Genomic DNA, 17,091 nt, shown 5'->3' with positions numbered 1-17,091 from the left:
ACGTCGGGAGCGGCGAGGTTAGTTTTGAAGGCCGAGACGGCGGGAACTTGCGTCCGCCTCGGGTGAGCAGAAGGAAGAGGCTCTCAGAGTAGTGACCGACGAGACCATCCGACGTGGAGGACGGAATGGCCTTCTAGAACTTCTTTGGCGTGCAGGACAGCGGAGTAAAGCTGCCGTGTCCTCGGGAGCGCAGCGGGCTGAGGAGGTGGGCGTGGACACGGCCTTCCTGACTCGGAGGTGTGGGGATGGAGGGCAGGGGCAGGGTCACCCGGCGGGGACCCGGGCCTGAGTGCCCTGGGGTCTAGCTGCTTGGGAGAAGGTGGGACTTAGCAGATGTTCCCTCCTCCGGCAGGGCCGTCGGGGTTCCCGTTGCCGCTGGCCTGCACAGCTTCCTTGGGAAGGCTTTGGGACTCGGTGATGGAGCCGGCGAGCGCTGCGGGTCCGGATGGCGAACGTGGAGGAGGAGGTAAAGGGAAGGAAAGTGTTATCCGCCGTGAGGAACCCCTGTTCCCCTCCCCCCGCCCCATTCCCCCGGTGGCAGGAACTAACGAGGACTACCCAAGGGGCAGCTGGTGCCAAGCCAGGACACCTGAAGGTGTCTCCGGGCCCTCGCGCCTTTTGCACCTGTGCGCCGCGTCTGTGTTGGCTCCCGGGTTGCAGGCGGGAGAAGTCCGTCGCCTCTTTTTCCCGATGCTTTGCACCTGTATGCCTTCATTACTGCCCAGCGAGGGCCGCTGTGGGCTTCCCGCCCGGCGCTGTTGTGGGTGCCCCGCTCAGCGTGGGGGTTGGGGGGCTGTTTCATGGGTCTATAAGTCTGCGTGCTCCGGGGCTAGGAGGACTTGGTTGTGGGGTTGATGAGGGTTGGCCGCTTGGAAAAGGGTTTGCGTCTGAATTTCTGTCCACGAGTGCTGCTCAACAATATTTGTCAACACTTCCTGTCGTTGTGTGCCTTCACAGTCCCCTGCCACTAAAACCCAGCCCTTGTTGCAAGCCCATCTGAAGGGTTACACACCAGCAATTTGGGAAAACGTGGATAAAACTCAGTATAGATAAAAACAGTGTGACAGTTTGAAAAGCCTGTTGTGAGAGTGAATTTGGTGTCATATAAACAGAGGTAATCTTATTCCGATGATTAACACTGAGATGTTGAGTATTGGGTCAGGTCGGTTGTTACTTTACAAATTACTGTAGATACTTGTGTAGGTGGCACGTGGTGGTCAGGAGTAACTCCATTCTCTGGGCCTCATTGTTTCTTTGGAAATGCAAGGTGGCGATGGTCAAGAGTAGGGTCAAAGGGTGATCCCGCAGATGCTTGCTCATCTGACACTGAACAGCTGGTGCCTGTTTAGTCCTATGACTGGGAGCTTGGCAAGTCAGAAGTGAGCATTCCAAACTCATTTGAAAGAAGCACAGGGTTTTCGTGGCAACCAGGAGGGGTTTGACCTTTTGGGGGACAGAATTGCCTGGCAGAGATGCAGTTGTCACCTACAAGGGCAGACCGTCCTGTCCTTCTGTCAGACAGCAATGTGACACAAAGCTGACAGCGTTTGCAGCTCTTGTGTGTTTCGGAACTCTGATAGGTGTTTGTGGGAGGAGTGTGGAACTCATCTTTGAGAGCGTCACTTAACAGCCTTTGCTTTCATCGTTTTACTTAAAGTGGGGGAACTTTTATCTATGAGCGCCAAGATCCTGACTCAGTGTCTCCCGTAATAACCTAAGCTGCTCGGTGCCCCTTCCATATCAGCTGCTAGGGAGACAGTTGTTTTGGTAAGCTGTGGACAAGGGGGTGTGTGTGTAATGTCAGCACAATGTAAATAGCATAGTCCATGCCCCATAGTAATTCTCTGCAAATTATTGGATGCAATTTGCAAGTTAGTCCATGCTGATAAGGAATGACTTGCTGAAACTTTCGCTATTTTCCCCAGAAGTGTGTGTTTTGCAGTACTAGTTTTCTTTTTCTTTCTTTTTCTTTTTTTTTGAGATTTATTTTTATTGCAAAGTCAGATATACAGAGAGGAGGAGAGACAGAGAGGAAGATCTTCCGTCCGATGATTCACTCCTCAAGTGACCGCAACAGCCAGGAGCCAGGAGCCAGGAGCCAGGAACCGCCTCCAAGGTCTCCCATGCGAGTACAGGGTACCGAGGCTTTGGGCCATCCTCAACTGCTTTCCCAGGCCACAGGCAGGGAGCTGGATGGGAAGTGGAGCTACTGGGATTAGATAACTGGCGCCTATGTGGGATCCCGGCGCGTTCAGGGTGAGGACTTTTTTAGCCGCTAGATCACGGCGCCAGGCCCAGTAATAGTTTTCTGTACATGGATGGTAAAGGACCTTTGTGCCCAGTAGCATCGGACCTTATTCATTTACAGAGCAGTTACTGTCTGTCATACATTGTGCCAAATATTAAGACACAAGATGAATAGAAACACATAGAACTTGAGATTTGGTAGCTTTCGATATACAGTGGGAAAATAAGAGACCACTGAGCTACTGATACGTGGAGCCCATAAAGATGTGTGTTTGAAGTATGTTACTCTTTAAGCTGATTAGATGATGTGTTTGAAGTGTGTTACTCTTTAAGCTGATTGCTGTGTTTAGATTTGCGCAGGCTATGATGCGTGTAACGGCCGAAAGAGCCTATAGAATCACTGGCATTTCTCTGGTTCGGGGTCCGACCTCTGCTTGGCTGGCCTGCATGCCCCAAGAACGGTCTGACCCCAGCATGCTGGAACAATAAAACTCTGCTTGCTTTTGCATTACCAGTGAGGCATTTCTGGGGAATTGGCAAAACCGAACCCTAACAGAAGTTGATCACCTCCAAGATTCTGGGAACTGTGATATGGTTCAATGTAAAGACCAGATATGGCTTCATCAGCTGACATAACATCAAAAAAGACATTTTTGTTCATTAGACCACTATTAAGAGCTACAATCCCAGCAATTACCTGCACCGTGGAGTTTGATGTGGTGGAGATCTGGACGGTGTGCAGGCTGCCAATGTTGCAGGCCCCGGTGGAGCTGCAGGGCAGGGCGGCAGATACATGGCTGAGTAGGGCCGTTCTTGGTGCTGCCCACTATGCAGGGCTTCTCCACAACAGCCCAATCACCTCAGCGGCAGCACTGAGGACTCAGGCAGCACTTGGGAAGGCCAGGCCCAATCTCACTGGCCCCAAGGTTGGCAAAGGCTGCCATTCTGTTACCACAGAGACCCTATTGGTGCAGAAGGCAGGATTCCCACACTTTGCTGTGAGGTGAAGAAGTGGGCAAACACCAGGTGCACAGCCACGACCAGAGAGAAGCCACCCAAGGCCAGCAGCCAACTCTTAGGTGCTCCCACGTAGCCAGCCAGACAGCCCATCACACTGCTCACAGTCCACCCTCTCCTGGAACAGTGTAGGGAATCCCCAGCTTAACATCAGCACCACAGTCCCCTTTACTCAGCCAGTGAGCAAGGACTCTGAAAGTCAACTCAGAGAACAAAAGGTCTGCGATGAAGATCCTCAGCGTTTATGATGCTATTTTGGACACTTAACCAAACTAATAGAGTTAATTGCATTCTTTAGGCAGCTGTGTTTTACACAAGACTGTCGCTTTTCTGGTCATGACAATTCATTTTCTCAGAACATCTTTTAAGGTTTGATAAATTATATCTGTTCAAGTTGAGGTTTTTAGCAACTTTTGTTAATTTAACCTGCAACTTTAATGTAAAGCTTGTTTTTAGCTAATAAATAAAAAAAATGAAAGATGGAATGACTCAACTAATCCAATTCTTTTATTAGAGGACAAGCTAATTCATGTGTTAATACATTCAAAAGTATGCAACAAGAACTGGCCCCATATAATTACCCCCGGAATAAGTCAGATAAAAACACATTTACACTTCTCTGCCTTGAAAGACAAAAAGAGCCAGTGTGTTGTTTACTAAGAAGAAAAGTTTATAGTTTCATAAGAACTCTCTACAGAAGAAGCTCCTAACATAACAAATGCAGAAAAAGGGCAGAGTAAGAACAGTGAAGCAAGATCCAGTGTGAAGTCATATGCGCTTACTAGAGACTTTTGAAACTAATAAAAATTTTAAACTTTCCACAGCTGATTGGAAAAATATTTGTAGACCCCCCGCCAAATGGCCCACTCACAGGACACACAATAAGCTAATTCCTGCCTGAGGGTGGGTGTGGAATGGGTTGGGGGGGTGGGGAGTTGAATGTCTGTAGGGGTTTATGGGGGCCAGCCCTCTGGCATGACAGGTCAAGCATCCCACATGGGCACTGAGTCTAGCCCTGGCTTCACCACTTGCAGTCCAGCTCCCTGCTTGTGTGTATGGCAAGCAGCAAGGATGAAGTGGGTGTTTGGGCCCCTGCCACCCACATGGGGAAATCCAGACAAACTTGTGTCCCCTGGCTTCAGACAGGAACAGCCTGGTCCCTGCTACCAGTTGAGCAATGACCTGCAGATGGAAGATCTGTCTGTCCTCATATCCCTGCAATATGCCATTCAAATAAATATCTTTATATATATATATATATATATATATATATATATATATATATATATATATAAATGTCTTTTTAATTTGAGAGAGAGATCTGTCCACATGCCTGTTCATTTCCTATTGGCCACAACAGCCAAAGCTGGACCAATCTGAAGCCAGGAGCCTGATGTCTCCAAGTTTTTCACATGGGTGCAGGGGCTCAGGACTTGACCTTCCCCCTGTTGCTTTTTCAGGTGCATTGGGCACCGCCATTGGTGGCGCACACCGCTTGTCAGGTTAGTTGACAGGGCACAGCCACTCCCAGCCCTTCCTACCTCGTCTTGCACCATTCAAGGTAATTGAAGGCGGGAAAAGTGCACCCTGCCCCTCCTTCCTTCCACACCATTCACAACAACTAACAGCACGGAAATTACTCCAGATACCTGGTCCCTCCTGCCTCCTGTTGTGCTATGTTAGGTTAGTTAACTATAGGAAAACTTTGGGCTCTGGTAACTCCCTGCCTGAAACTTTGTACTGCATGGCTGTCTATCTGATGGAGGATGAGAGCTTAAAAACCCCTGACTTTCACCGCTCGGCGCAGCAGCTCCTGAAGTGTAGCAGTGTAGCAGGAGCTGCTGTCGCCAAGCCTAGAAAATAAAGACTTCTTCAAGTCTACGCTTGTGTCCAGCATGGCCTAACTCTCCTTAACAGCATCAGCATGGGCCCATGGACCCACTGGTATGTGTGAAACCTGGCACCAGGAGGGGTTCTGATGGAGGAGCCTGAGCAACTCCTCCGACAGGACACAGACCCTAAAAATAAGCGCAAGAAGCATGGAAGGAAACAGCCCAGAAGAGGTTATGGAAAGTGTCCCACTGGCATACATTTGGCATGGGTCGGGGGCGGACCAGGCCGAATCAGTTCGCATCCTCCACTGGCAAATCCGAACGCCGGAGCAGAGTGTGGGTCGAGCCAGGTTCGGTCACAAAAAAATCAGTACACAACACAGAATGCCAAGGTGAGGCTGCCTATGCCAGATGTGACCACAGCACCCAACCAGCGCACGTGAGAATCAGGAAGGGAGGGGCAGAGCCGACAGGGGAATAAGGGGGAGGTCCCCTGCTGGACAAATACTCCCACTGGAGAGCGTGAGCCAGGAATGGGGCAGACCAACTAGGCAGGGCTACAGCACCTGTTCGCCTAATGTGGACCAGATCAGGGAAGAGCCAGGATGGGCGGACTATTCCTACTGGTGCAAACAAAATTAGAGTGGGTGAGAGCTGTTGGGGCTTACCAGTAGCAGAAGCTGGCACTAGGGGCTAATATTGTCAAGCCTAACCACAGAACCATCTGGAGAGTGCATAATCCAGGAGTGAGAGAGACTTGGGAGGGAAATAATGGGCTCCTCCCTCTTGAGTTATCACTCCCATGGGAGGGCACAAAATAACTAGGACAGGGGCTGGGGTGGCTAGACAGAGAAGCACTCAACAACATCTGTGAGGGTTGGATAGTTGAGCTGGTTAGATGGAACTAAGCTTCAATACCCTTCAACATTGACGAGAACCGAATGGGATGTGGGACAGACTGGACTAGTCTGCTACACATACTGGCAAACCAGGGTAGGGGCGGGCCTGGTGGGGGTTGTTGTGGGTCGCTCTGACTGGGCTGCAGCTCCCACTGGTTTATGTGAGGGCCAAGTATATGATGGGCAGAGCCAGGATGGACTGCAACACCCATTGGTTCCAGTGGAAGTCGGGGCTGAAAACAGAACCAACCCAGCAGTTGCAACCACCTGCTGATCGGGGTGATGGACTGTTGCGGGCTCTGTACTTTCTAGTACGTATAGGAATCTGATCTGGGAACACCTCAATCGAAATGGCGGACTCAGAACCTTAACCAAGAAAAGACGGAAGATAGAACAGGTCAATCAACCACCTCAGCTATATGTTGGCAGCGAAATACTGGACAAAGGGAGATTCTATGATATGAACTATGCCAATCAGTGGATTATCCACTCCACTGTGCAGGTGGGGAGAAGTGGGTGTTTGGGGATACCAAGGAAGTGTATTGAGTCAGATTTGGTAACAGTGGTGGTAAGGATGGAAGACAACTTACACCACTGGTGAGTGATGGGGCCCAGTCGTTGAGGGGTTTGGAAGGGAGAGATGATGGATTTCGTCATGACGTGTTGAAGGTCTGATTCCTCTAGAATTTCGTGGTAGATATAGGGAGAAAGCAGGTAAATCAGGAGAATCCAATCTCCTAAACCAAAACTCAAGAGAGTCACACAGGCTGCTTGCTTATGGAGGGGCTTCAAGGCTGTGCGTGTCAGAGATTTCCTCAGGTGAGAGGAGATGTTGTAAATGGTTGAAGAGAAGAGGATGAGCCAGCGAGCAGGACGCAGTTCAGGAGGCTGGAATGTGGCCATCACAAAGCTGTCTGGTTTGTTGCTGTAGTGCTGGCCCTGAAGTAGCTGCAGAGGCTGGTGTGATGGGAATCAGGGGCAGAGTATTTCTGGAAGTCGGTGATCTGTGGAATCACACGTTAAGCAGGTGGGAGGTGAGGGGAACTGGAACAGTGTGGACACCCATCTTGATCCAAGAGTTCTTTCATAGAATGGGGGAGAGGGCAGTTTAGACTTCTACATCACTATTCATTCTGAGAGATTACAGATCTGGGATTTTATTTGTTGGCTTGATTTATAAGTTATGGATATCAGTAATCCCGTTGGCCTAAAAGTTCTGGAAGAACTGTCAGGGGTTGGTCTTGCAGCATAGTGCATAAAGCTGACACCCATAGCGCCAACATCTCACGTGGGTGCCTGTTCAAGTCCCAGCTGCTCCACTTCTGATCCAGCTCCCTGCTAGTATGTCTGGGAAAGCAGGGAACGTGGCCAAAATCCTTGGGTCCCAGCACCCAGTGGGAGATCCAGAAGTGGCTAAGAACAACCCAGTTCCAATCTCTCCCTCTTTACCCTCACCCTTCCCTCTTTAGAATGGTGACTGCCCTGCCCATCCCTGAGATGCCTGCTACTGGGGTTCGAGGCCCTTGGCCTCCTGTCAAAGCCTCCTTGCACTTCCCTCAGGTGTTCTTTCTTACCTGGAAAGACTTGAGATGCAAGCAAGCCTGTCCCATGAGAAGTCGGGTAAGCTGCAGAGGGCTCAGGCAGAGGCAAATGCTCTCAGAACCAAGATCCAGAAACTGAGGCAGCTACGCGATGAGCTGAAGGCTGAGGTGACACGGCGGCAGGCCCTGGTGAGTGGCAGGGCTGGGGCCAGCCTTCCCCAGGTGGGAAGGGGAGCGCGGTCTGGGGTGGGTGTGCTCTGAGTGTACAGTGTCCTCATGAGCACGTGGGGTTGATGACAGTCCTTGTGCTGCACGTGATCGGGCCTGCAAAGTGTCTGCTCATCCTGTTGGCAGCATTGGCACTGCTGATGGGCCAGGCCAGTTCTGCCTGATAAATTCAGCTTGCCATGTCCAGGCAGGTGCCTGCAGTCCCAGTGTGGCTCGGGCATCTTCCTGTCCCCCAGACTCAGAACCTCTCAAGGAACTCAAAGCTTCTCTGGGTTCAGTTTTCTCTGTGGCAAGGGGCCAGCTGGCCGACCTGTCAGTTTCCTTCTTCCTTGCTTTGCCCAGGGCTGCACTCCCCACGTTAGTATTTACCTCGTGGTTTGGATCCCAGGTATTAGCGTCGTCTGCTAGTGTCTGTCGGCTGGCATTTGTGCCTTCCCATCACCTCCTGTGTGGTGAGGGGCCACTTGGTCATCACCACCTCACTGCCCATCTCCCAGAGTGCAGGCCGGCCTCCTTCCTTCCTTTTGTTACAGTGCATGTAAAGTGCATAGAGCTGGTGAATTTTTCACACGCCACCAGTTGCAGTAACTCCCACTGTGAGCCAGCACAGCCAGGCCCCTTCCGCACAGGTGGAGACCTAGAATACAAACGTCCCAGTGCCCCAGAAGTCTCCTCTCGGCCACCCTGCTCATCACTTCTCCCAAGGTAATACAGTTCTCATTTCTGTCCCCAGACACTGGTTTCTCCCTGTTTTTGAGCTCTGTATGTGTAGAAAGTATGCTATTTTTTGCGCCTGACTTCTTCAACTAAATGTTGTGTCAGGTTCATCCATCCTGGTGCGTGTAGCAGTCATTCTTATTGTGGTACCTAATTGTGTGTGTGAATATTCATGAATTTGCCCCTCTTGTTGCTTCTAATGCAGATTATGTGGCTTGTTTCCTTTGGGTTCAGCTATGGATAAAGCTTCTGTGAGCATTCTTGTTCTTTTAGTGTAAAAATAAGTTTTCGAGTATGGGTATGCCTGGTAGAAATGCTGAGTCATAGGTTGTACACATTCATTTTAGTAAAGACAGCCAGTGTTTTTATTTGTTTAAGATTTATTTATTTGAAAGGCATGGGGGCAAGGGAGGAGAGATTTTCCTTCTTCTAGTTCACCCCAAAATGCCTACCACAGTCAGTGCGGGGCCAGGCTGCAGGCAGGAGCCAGGAACTCCATCTGGGGTGCCCATGTGGGTGGCCAGGGTCCAGGTACTTGGGCTGTCCTGTGTAGTAGCAAGGAGCTGGACTGGAACTCAGCTTGGCACCTTGGTATGGAGTGGCAGTATAACTATCACTGCATCACAATGCTGGCTCCCAGAAGTTTGTTTTTTTAAGGTTGGTTGGTTTATTTTGAAAGGAATAGTGACAGAATTTCAAACTACTGGGTCAGCCCCCCAATTGGTTGCACCAAAACAGGCTGAAGCCAAGAATTTGGTCCAGTCTCCTACATGGGAGGCAGGAATTCAAACACTTGGACCATCATCTGCTTCCCAGGAACATTAGCAGGAAGCTGGACGGGAAGTGGAAGAAGCAGAACTCCCACAAGCACTCGGACACAGGACGCAGTGGGCCCAAGTGGCCGCTGGATGTGCTGCACCGCGTCACTCACCCTAATAGAGCTTCCTTCAAATTGGACAGTTCTTTTTAAGTTCCTCTATTTTTGGGCTTCTGAAAATCCAAACAGCACATCAAAATTTCCTTTACTGCAATTCAAACGTGAAAACCAGGAAATCGAAATATTTACCCTAATTTATTAGCCTCTACCCCAAATACTCAATTTTTAAAAAGAAGTTCCAGTCACACAGATTACATTGCACTTCAAAAAGATGTCACGGGACTCAGGTTATCAAAACCACTGGAGGGCCTGGCGTGCTAGTATAGCAGCTCAAGTCCTCGCTTTGCACTCCTGGGATCACACATGGACACCATGGCATGTCCCTGCTGCTCCACTTCCCATCCGGCTCCCTGCTTGTGGCCTGGGAAAGCAATAGAGAATGGCTGTTGATCGCAGCTAAATAGTCTCCCCAAGAAGCTGTACATTCCATCTGGACAATATGCAGCTGGACTATGTGCTTAGCATCTGTTTACAAGAGAAGAATCTTGACTGAATTTGAACTGTAATGCTGCAACGGGGTGGGGGGGTCCACCGTGGGGGAGGGGCATGGGGAGGGGCGGGGGGAACCCCAGAGCCTATGAAAATGTCACATAATGCAAAAGAATTAATAATAAAAAAAATTAAATTAAATTAAATTAAAAGATAAAACTAAAAAAAAAAAAATAGAGAATGGCTGAAGGCCTAGAGAGCCTACACCCACATGGGAGATCTGAAGAGGCTCCTGGCTCCTGCTAGGATTGGCTTAGCTCCAGCTGTTGTGACCTCTTGGAGAGTGAACCAGTGGGCGGAAGATCTTTCTGTCTCTCCTCTTCTTGTATGTCTGCCTTTCCAATAAAAAGTAAATCTTAAAAAAAAAATAAAAAGCCACTGGAACACCAGTCTAGCAGTACAGGAGGACTTCCTCTGTGTACTACAGAACTTTGCCAGCAAGTGTGGCAGAAGAAGGCGGCCCGTACCTAACCTGCCTGGGCCAGGATCTCCTCCTGTGCCCGCCGTCTCTTTGCCAGCCATGCCAGTACTGCCCCTGCATCCACATGGCTCACTTCTCGCTCCCCTGAGCTCCCTTAAGACTGACTTTGCAGTGTTCTCTGGGAATCTGGAAGTGTCTGTTGAGTGGCATCTCAGTGTTACCAGCCTTTCTCTCCATGCAGAGAAGAGACCAGTGTCCTGGCCCCTCTCCTGCAGGCCACAACGTGGGTCCGCTGGTGCAGGAGAAGGGAGCTTGGTGTAAGGACAAGGTCCTTTGTCAATTTTTTTGCTTTTTGGGGCACAGGAATGAGAAGCTGGATCCTGAGAATGTCCTTTAGTGGACATCCAAAAAGATTCCCTGGTGAGGGTTGGGTTGAGCTTTGTGATAGATCCGTGGCAGTCTGGGTGACAGATGTGTTGGACCTGGGCGGTCCTCCAGGGGAGCCTGAGAGGAACTAAACAGCATGGCCACGTCCTGGAATCCCAGCCTCTGGCGCCAAGCTGAAACGAGCCACCCATCTTTGACTCTTAATTAGAGTAAGTAAATGGGCTATGAATTTAGAATGTGTGGCTTGATATTAGGCTCACTGTCTTGTTAACCAGTTGTCCTATTTATTTTGTACAGTCAGTATTCTTTAAACTGTGAATTGTTTGGCTACATTGTTATTTCATTTTTTTTTTCATTTATAAGGATGTTTTTGTCAGGTATAGTTACAGATTGAAAATTTAAGATTTATTTGAAAGGCATAGTGACAGGGAGAGACAATTTAAACATTTATTTTTACTGGAAAGTCAATTATACAGAGTAAGATCTTCCATCCATAGTTCATTCCCAAGTGGCAGCAACAGTCGAAGCTGAGCCGATCCAAAGTCTGGAGCCTCTTCCTGGTGTCCCACGTGAGTGCAGGGACCCAAGGTTTTGGGCGTCCTTGACTGCTTTCCCTGGCCACAAGCGGGGCTGCCAGGACATGAACTGGTGCCCATGTGGCATCCCAGTGCATGCAAGGGAAGGACTTTAGATGCTTGGCTACAATGCCAAGCCCGAGAGACAGAATTTCTACCCGCTAGTTAGCTCCTTAAATGGCTGTTAACAGTTGGGCTAGACCAGGCTGAAGCTAGCCAGGAACTAAAAACTCCCTCCAGGTCTCCATGTGAGTGATGGGGGTCAGGCAAGCACGTGGCCTCTCTGCTGCTTCCCCTTGTGCACTAGTGGGCAGCTGGCTCCGGAACCAAGTAGCCAGGACTGGATCCTGTGCTGTGATGGGGCATGGCAGCATTGCAAGCACCCCGACTGGCTCTGCCGCAGCTCTGGCCCTGTTTTTATTCCTAATATTTCGTCTCTTCTAGGTTGGTAGTTTCTGGCAGGTGTCAGCAGTTGGTATTGTTGGTCATGTGGTGGTCTCATTATTTGAATATAGTAAGTCTTTTTCTCAGACTTAAGATTGTCTTTAGTTTTGAACACTTCTATTATAACGTAGCTGGACATAGTTTTCTTTATCTGGCCTTGGTGTTTATGGAGCTTCTTGATTATTTGATGTTTCTCTTGTATTACAAGTTTTGTTCAGTTTTTCCGCAAGTAGCACCTACCCCATTCCACTGGTCCATGGACGGGGCGTGAGTGTGTGGAGAGTGTGAGTGAGTGAGTTTCTGTGAGTTAGTTTTGTAGCCTCCATGCTCTGTGCTCCACTGTCTGTTCTTGCTGTTAAGCCTGTTCATCTCTAATTTTAGTTGCCGCACTTTTGAGTACTGGGATTTCCATCTGACTCCCTTTTTTTTTTAAAGATTTATTTATTTATTTTTATCACACAGTCAGATATACAGAGAGGAGGAGAGACAGAGAGGAAGATCCTCCGTCCAATGATTCACTCCCCAAGTGAGCCGCAACGGCCGGTGCGCGCCGATCTGAAGCCAGGAGCCAGGAACCTCCTCCAGGTCTCCCGCGCAGGTGCAGGGTCCCAAGGCTTTGGGCCGTCCTCGACTGCTCTCCCAGGCCACAAGCAGGGAGCTGGATGGGAAGTGGAGCTGCCGGGATTAGAACCGGCGCCCATATGGGATCCCGGGGCATTCAAGGCGAGGACTTTAGCCGCTAGGCCATGCCGCCGGGCCCATCTGACTCCTTTTTGTAGATTCCTGATCTTTGGGGTGTTTCTCTCCCATTTAACCTGTTTCAGATCCCGGAATCCAGCTTTTCCCCCTTGGTTATTTGGTCATCTGTTCCCCTTTTCTGATCCAGTGACAAGTTGTGGGCATGAAAATAGGAGTTACGATATCTTGCTGCAGAAATTCCCACCTGTCCCTGCCAGCAGAGTACATGGGCATCTGACCTTGACCCGGCTGAGGTGGCCAGTTTCCCATCTATCCCCACTCCTGGGGGTGTAGCCTGGTCGGGGCCCTCCGTGTGCTGGGGACAGGTTTGTTCAGTCCCCCACTCCTCCCACGGTCCTGAGCTCTACATTTGGTTCTGCCAGAATTTCTTAGCCTTTGGCAGATTCAGTCTTTGTGTGTGTGTGTGTGTGTGTGTGTGTGTGAGCTATGTTATGAATTTGAAAGGCAGAATTAGAGGGAGAGATAGATTTTCCATCTTCTGGCTCAACCCCCCAATGCCAACAGTGGCCAGGCCTGGGCCAGGCTTAAGCCAGGCTGCCCTCCTGTCTGCCAGGGGTGGCAGGAGCCCAGGTGCTCACGTCCTGTTCCTCTGTCTTCCCAGGCAGGTTAGCCGGGAGGTGGGTCAGAACAGCCAAGATGTGGAAGTGTTGCTCTGATCCAGAATGTCGGCATTACAGGCAGTGGCTTCATGTGCTGTGCCACAGCACCAGCTCCCAGAAGCTGCTTTCTGTTGGGATGCTCGGACCGGGCACATGCAAGTGGGTCCAGAACTGTGGAGCCTGCTGGTGGGCAGACCACATGCAGAACACTGGGCTCCCCTTCCTGTGGGATCCTGGCTCTCACGAAGGCTGCTGTGGTAACCTGGTCTCCAGGGTTGGCTCCCAGATGGTGAGACTGCTTTCCCTGTGGTGCGTGTATGACAAAGCAGCCAGTGCTCCAAGGGGTCAGCTTCAGAGCGTGTATCTTTTGACCCAGCAGTGCTGTCCACTGGTGCCCCCAAAGCCTTGCCTGGATGCTTGCTCGCTCGCTTCTTGTAAGAGTGTCTTGCCAGCTTACATATCTCTTCTCGGAGGAAGGTCAGCCTTGTCCCGGCTCTGGGGACCTACAGTCTGACCCAGACCTGACTCGGCAGCATCCTGTACTCACACCCTCTTCCTCCTCGCGTAGGCCTCTCCACTGCTACCCAGTTCCTCAGTGTTCAGCCAGCAGTTGGCAGCACTGATGCATACTTGCTATGACTCAGCACTAGCTGGCCCCTGCCGGGCTCACCCGGTGCCGTTTACATAATGGGAACCACTGCACCCAGCTCCCGCCCCATCAGGGAGGGCAGGTGCTCTGGGATGTCCCTACGTCACAACTACTTGAATTCACGACATGTCTTGCAGGTCCAAGCAGCCACGGCCAGCCTAGAACCTGACCAGACAGTGGGGATGAGTGAGCAGGAGGTCTTGGAAAGAAGATGGGAAAATGCAAAAGCCATTCTGCAGGCATATCGCTTCACAGGTACTGGCGTTTCTGACCTGGGCTAGCCCAGCCTGCTGTCACCCAGCGAGTCAGATGGCCTGATGTCAGCGCCAGCCCTGGGCTCACATGGGGATCTGCCTCACACCGGCATGCTGGCTGTGGGTGCACGCACCTGACCCCGAGTTCAGCCTCTTCCTGCGGCACACTGACCTCATGGAGGGACATGGTCAAGACAGGGTGGCAGCTAGCCGGGACCATTCGCTTTGGCACTTTGTGTGGTAGTCCCTGTACCCAAGCTTTCATTCCTTCCTAGTTTAAGCTGATGCTCCACAAGCTGGAGCCCTTCAGGTGTATTTCACAGAAGTGGAAGAGTCCTCCCTGAGCTGTGCCAAGGACTGGGGCAAGAACTGAGACAGTCATCAGTTCTTTGACAGAAGCTCAGGTGAAACTGGGAATTTCCCATCATTGAGCTGGTGTTTTCTTTCCCACCTTTCTTGTGTGAGCCAAGCGGAGAGGAAGAACCTAGGGATGTCATTGAACCACACCCAGACCCACGGGCACTGATGGGCTGTCTGGAGCAGTGGGGTGCTGGCACGGCCCAGAGTCTGCTGAGCGGTGTCCTCTCCCTGGCCACAGGGCTCAGCGGACAGCTGACGAGCCGTGGAGTCTGCGTGCACATCGACACGGCGTTCGAGGATCATCTGCTGGATTCCTACTTCGTGGACCTTGTCCTGCAGAAGCCACTGCGCATCCGTCACCACTCGGTGCCAGCCTTCATTCCCCTGGAAAAGATGGCTGCTCAACACCTGCAGACCGACATCCAGCACTTCCTCTTTGCTCTCTGCCAACACCTGAACGCCTACGCTGGGAGGAAGTACCAGGCTGATCGGCTGCAGGTAGCTGCTTGCGGCTGCTGATTACATGTTATGGTCCCGAAAGAGGCCTCATTTGTTTTTTTTAAGATTTATTTATTTTTATTGGAGAGTCAGATATACAGAGAGGAGAGACAGGAAGATCTTGTGTCCACTAGTTCACTCCCTAAGTGGCTGCAATGGCCGGAGCTGTGCCAATCCAAAGCCAGGAGCTTCTTCTGGGTCTCCCATGTGGGTGCAGGGTCCCAAGGACCTGGGTTGTCCTCAACTGCTTTCCCAGGCCACAAGCAGGAGCTGGATGGGAATCAGGGCCATTGGGATTAGAACTGGCGCCCATATGGGATCCCAGTGCGTACAAGGTGAGGACTTTAGCCACTAGGCTACCACGCTGGGCCCTCCTTTTGTTTCTGAAATGTTTCCTAGCTGAACCAGAGGGAAGTCTGAGTGCTACCTGACACTTGTTTCTTGTGTATGTCTGCCTCCTCTTTTCACCCCATTGAAACTTGGGCACTCGAACACCTGTGACAGGGCAGTGGCGTGCACGCTTTGTGGGGCCTGAGATTCAGGGTTCCTCACCACCAGAACGCTGTCCTCTTCCCCCAGAGCAGGGGTGAGGAGCCTTCGGCCACAGGCCATTAGAATATTGGTCACCTCATTTGTGGGCAGAATTATTAGCTGAAAAGTTAGCCTGCTGCGGATTTAGTGAATTGTAAGTCCTGCCTGTGGTTGTCTTGGCAGACCAGAGCAGGTAATTTTGTAAGCCATGTAAGGCCCACAGGGCCAGATGTTCCCCACCCCTGCACTAAACCAAGGCCAACCTTCTTGGGGCTGCAAATGAGCTATGGTTGGGTGAAGTATATACAGAAAACGACACGTGACTTTGAGTAGCTTGCACCTTCACCTGCATGTGGACGCCCCCAGCTGTCAGTTATGTGTCAGTGTAGACGTGATGCACCCCAGCCACATGCAGGCACGTCAGTGCCACTCCCGGCCACTTCCTGTGGCCCTTCTAGACAGCCCCCAACTCGGGGCCATGAAGAACCCTTCAGGAAGTCACCAAGTTTGCTGAGTTGTAACGGGCGCTGCTTGGGTGGGCAGGTGGCAGCATGGCGGGAGCCATAACCGACACATACTCTGCTGTTCCTTCCCTAGGATGGCTTTGCAGCCCTTCTCACCGGGCCCCTGCAGAGAAACTCGCTGTGCAGTGTGCTGTCATTTACTTACAAAGTGGACTCGGGGGCTCAGTGTGTCCCCTTTTCCGCTAGGTTGCTGTACAGGGACCTCACAGGCACGCTCCCCACTGATGTCACCATTGCATGTCTAGGTAAGGGGAGGGGAGAAGTTAGTCCACTCTGGTTTATTCAGCTCACCTGAGGCAGAGGGTCATGGGGGCCCCCAGGAGACACATTGTCCTGGGGATGCACTTGTGTGTCCTCAGAAGCGAGGTACATGGACAGTGAGTGTTGCCCGTTTCTCCCCCTCCGTGCCAGTGTCCAGGGCATTGTCGGCTCGCACAGGCCCGTTGCTGAGCCATGGGCAGTGCGTGGAGCCCACGCTCACTGTCCTGCACAGCTAGAGGGACTGGGCAAATGTGAGTGTACTTGGCTCTCCAGATCGCTCCACGTGGGGATGGCAGGGCTGGTGGACTTTACCAGCCTGCTTCTGTTAAACTTGTACCTGGGAAATGGTAAGGGGGAAACAGCTATTGGGAGGCAAACATTCAAGCTGCCCCAAGTTTCACACCCTAGGTATTTAGAGCTCTCTGGAAAGAGTCTAAGTTCTCATCTCAAAGAATTACCCCGGCCCACTGAAGGGCAGCCCCAGTCAGCCCTGAACTAGAAAGGAAAGCCGGGTGCACCGATCCCAAGCAGAGGCGGGGTGGGTGTGGGCCCCGCATGCTCAGTAGCGGGACCTTCCCTTCCAGGGGCAGAAGGCTTACCCATCTCCTGGGAACGACGGCGAGCAGCCCACAGGACGCTCTTCTCCATGAAGCCCCTCCACAAGGTTTTTGCTTCCTTTGCAAGAGGAGAGAAGCTAGACCTGAGCCTCACCTCCTGAAATGCTGCTTCTGTTGGGAGCCCGTGGGAGGAAGTGAGTGAGGACGACAGCGTCCCAGGCAAAGCTCAGCTGATGAGAAGAGACCACGTCTTCTTCGGGGTGGTGGGGCCCATCCAGGAGCATGTGTGCAGTTGCCCCTCGCTGCCCATCACTTGGTATTCACAGTACTGAGCTCAGCCAGAAAGGCTTGTGGGGCCAGTGAAG

At 51.4% G+C, this 17,091-nt stretch overlaps 1 protein-coding gene across 2 annotated transcripts; it reads left to right on the top strand.

The window, feature by feature from the left end:
• Positions 1-79: 79 nt before the first annotated feature.
• On the top strand, positions 80-17,075 carry CENPO (centromere protein O). 2 transcript variants are annotated; one of them, XM_058668197.1, is made up of 7 exons: positions 80-205; positions 353-466; positions 7,556-7,725; positions 13,879-13,996; positions 14,594-14,853; positions 15,982-16,153; positions 16,754-17,075. In XM_058668197.1, the coding sequence occupies exons 2-7, from the start codon at positions 418-420 to the stop codon at positions 16,885-16,887; spliced, it is 903 nt and encodes a 300-aa protein (XP_058524180.1). In that variant the 5' UTR covers positions 80-205; positions 353-417; the 3' UTR covers positions 16,888-17,075. The 2 variants fall into 2 exon arrangements, with proteins under 2 accessions (XP_058524180.1, XP_058524181.1); XM_058668198.1 differs by lacking the exon at positions 7,556-7,725.
• The last annotated feature ends 16 nt before the right edge of the window (positions 17,076-17,091 follow it).

Source organism: Ochotona princeps, chromosome 8 (genome assembly GCF_030435755.1).
Source record: "Ochotona princeps isolate mOchPri1 chromosome 8, mOchPri1.hap1, whole genome shotgun sequence".
Taxonomy (NCBI): domain Eukaryota; kingdom Metazoa; phylum Chordata; class Mammalia; order Lagomorpha; family Ochotonidae; genus Ochotona; species Ochotona princeps.
The sequence above is the reverse complement of the archived record's forward strand: the minus strand, read 5'-3'. Positions and strand labels throughout refer to the sequence as shown.

Bases quoted from the DNA above. Each gene is read 5' to 3' on its own strand.
- CENPO (XM_058668197.1), top strand. From the start codon at position 418: ATGGAGCCGGCGAGCGCTGCGGGTCCGGATGGCGAACGTGGAGGAGGA. The intron at 13,997-14,593 runs GTACTGGCGTTT...CCCTGGCCACAG, and splicing joins GCAGGCATATCGCTTCACAG to GGCTCAGCGGACAGCTGACG. The intron at 14,854-15,981 runs GTAGCTGCTTGC...TTCCTTCCCTAG, and splicing joins ACCAGGCTGATCGGCTGCAG to GATGGCTTTGCAGCCCTTCT.